At 39.0% G+C, this 2,500-nt stretch overlaps 1 protein-coding gene across 1 annotated transcript in view; it reads left to right on the top strand.

Moving 5' to 3' along the window:
• Positions 1-2,500, top strand: part of LOC138866712 (uncharacterized) — a 293,769-nt gene that overhangs the window by 260,435 nt on the left and 30,834 nt on the right. The window contains exon 10 of the mRNA XM_070140054.1: positions 2,200-2,304. Coding sequence (XP_069996155.1) covers positions 2,200-2,304 — 105 coding nt within the window. The remainder of the gene's footprint in view (positions 1-2,199; positions 2,305-2,500) is intronic.

Raw genomic sequence — 2,500 nt, 5'->3', positions numbered from 1 at the left:
GATAATAATAATGAAAATAATCATAATGATGGTAATAATAATAACAATAATAATGATGATAGTAATAGCAGTAATAATGAAATGATAGTAGTAATACCATTCACAATAATAATGCGGCTGTTATGCTTAAAATGTTTAGATTTTTTTCTTTGTTTAACCAAATTTCATATAGAATTTCCATATATGTTTGGAAAATGTTGATGAGGTTTACGATTTACAAGCCAAGAAAAGTTTCAGAATTCCGTCTCCATGTTGACGTAATATTTCATAACCTGAGGAGGGTTTAAAGGTCCTAAGATGCTACATAACTTCAACCGAAGTTGCTACATAACATATTACAAAAGTGATAAATCTGGAATATGTCTTTGGACTCGGAAAAAAAAACTAGAATTCTATCACAAAGAGGACATCCAACTTAGGACCTGAGAAGGGGTTTAGAATTAGTTCATCCGGATTTGTAAGACCATCAGCACGTGCGGACGCCACTGGTTACCTTTTCATGCTTGTTCCTGACGTGTTTTTTACTATGTTCTGTGTCTTATTCGTCTTGGAATGAGGCCTCCTGCTCGAGGGTCGTGTTCTCGATGGCGCTGATGTCAAATTTTTATTTTGTTTCTGTTCTTGTTGTCTCTGTATAAATGTTATTTTTTATTATTATGACTATTATTATTGTCATTACTATCAGCATAATGGTTATTATCCTTATTTGCATTAATATTCTTACCATTTCTATTATCCTTATTATTACCTTTAGTATCATTATTATTATTATCAATATGTTACGATCATTATTTTTACCATCACGAATAAGAACATCGCTGCTCGTATCACACACACTCTCGCTATTTCTTCTACCAAATAGCCTGTAAACTTTACATATCATCTTTTTCGTAAAAACGACACGTATCAAAAAAAAAGAAAAAGAAGTGTATCCCAATCTCTCAAATTCACATATATTCGTCCCTCATCCATCTTGCTTCGTCATACAAAAAAAAAGTTCCCACCCCCCCAAAAAAAAGAAATACGAAAAAGGCCTTGAACGTCACCTCAAAAGAGAAGTAAAAAGAAAAAAGACCTTGACATTCCTCCCTGCATTATTTCACGCGTCGCCAGCCGCCTCGCACCCGGCCAAGCGAGAGTGTGACATTTCAGCTTTGGTTGAATTATGAAAGGCGATGCTGGCCGTCGCGCCGGACACGAGAGGGGGTGAGGGAGAGGGAGGGGGAGGTGGGAGAAAGACGGGAGAGAGGGTGGGAGGGAGAAAGAAGAGAGGGAGGATGGGAGAAAGAAATAGAAAGAAGAGAGGGAGGATGGGAGAAAGAGAGAGAAGAGAGACAGACAGACAGACAGGCAAACACTTACGGACAGACACACACCCAGGTAGAAAAGAAAGAATTAAAATGCGATTAAAAGAAATAGATCAAAAGAATGATTTAGAATATTAAAAGACATGAAGGATGGGTTTATCAGGGGGTGTTGGGGTAGAGAGAACATGCCTTTTGGGTTTTTTTTATGAAAATAAAAAATGAAAAAAACAGGGTCATGATATTAAACCGACATTTGAAAAATATATATCGCAGTTATAATAGATGCTCGAACATGAGATATACAGGTATCTATCTTTCACTTTCCTCTGTGTGTCAGTGTGTCTTTGTTATCTCTAAATACGCCTCAATATATATATATATATATATATATATATATATATATATATATATATATATATATATATATATATATATATCAGTCTGTATGTCTCCCCCTTTTTTATCTGTCTATCTGTGTCTGTGCTCCCTTGTATTCAATCTCCATTCACCGTCTCTCAGTTTCTCTGTATTTCCGTTTGTGTCTCTTTCTGCCTGTCAGTGCTTGTCTTTCTGCATCTCTCTCTCCCTCTCTCTCTCTCTCTCTCTCTCTCTCTCTCTCTCTCTCTCTCTCTCTCACTCACTCACTCACTCACTCACTCACTCACTCACTCTCTCACTCACTCACTCACTCACTCACTCACTCACTCACTCACTCACTCACTCTCTATCTCTATCTCTATATCTCTCAGCTTCCGCTTATCTCTTTTATTGCCTTTCTCTATATGCCTATCTCTCTGTCATTCTCTACATTCTTGTCATCACCGCCTTTGCCTTCTTCATTACCCACGTCTTTTATCCTCATTATAACCTTTTCCTTCCTTTCTTCTCCCAGTGGAATCGCAGGTGACATACCACCTGTCCCAGCTGGGCATTAAGAGCGACGCCATGGCACCCTCACTAGACGACAGCGGCGTGGAAAGGGGGATACACGATCAAGGTAAGTGCAAGGGGGAAGAGAGAGGGAGAGAAATAGGGAAGAGAGGGGTGAAGTAGGGAGGGTGAGAGGGAGAGGGGGACGAAGAGAGGGGGGGAGAAAGAAAGAGAGAGGGGGAGGAGGAAGAGAGATATAGAAGAGAAGACAGTAAGAAAAGAGAGAACAAAAGATAGAAAGAGGAGGGAACGCTGGTAAGAGC

Source organism: Penaeus vannamei, chromosome 26 (genome assembly GCF_042767895.1).
Source record: "Penaeus vannamei isolate JL-2024 chromosome 26, ASM4276789v1, whole genome shotgun sequence".
Taxonomy (NCBI): domain Eukaryota; kingdom Metazoa; phylum Arthropoda; class Malacostraca; order Decapoda; family Penaeidae; genus Penaeus; species Penaeus vannamei.
Note: the sequence above shows the minus strand (reverse complement) of the source record. Positions and strands in the feature narration are given on the sequence as shown.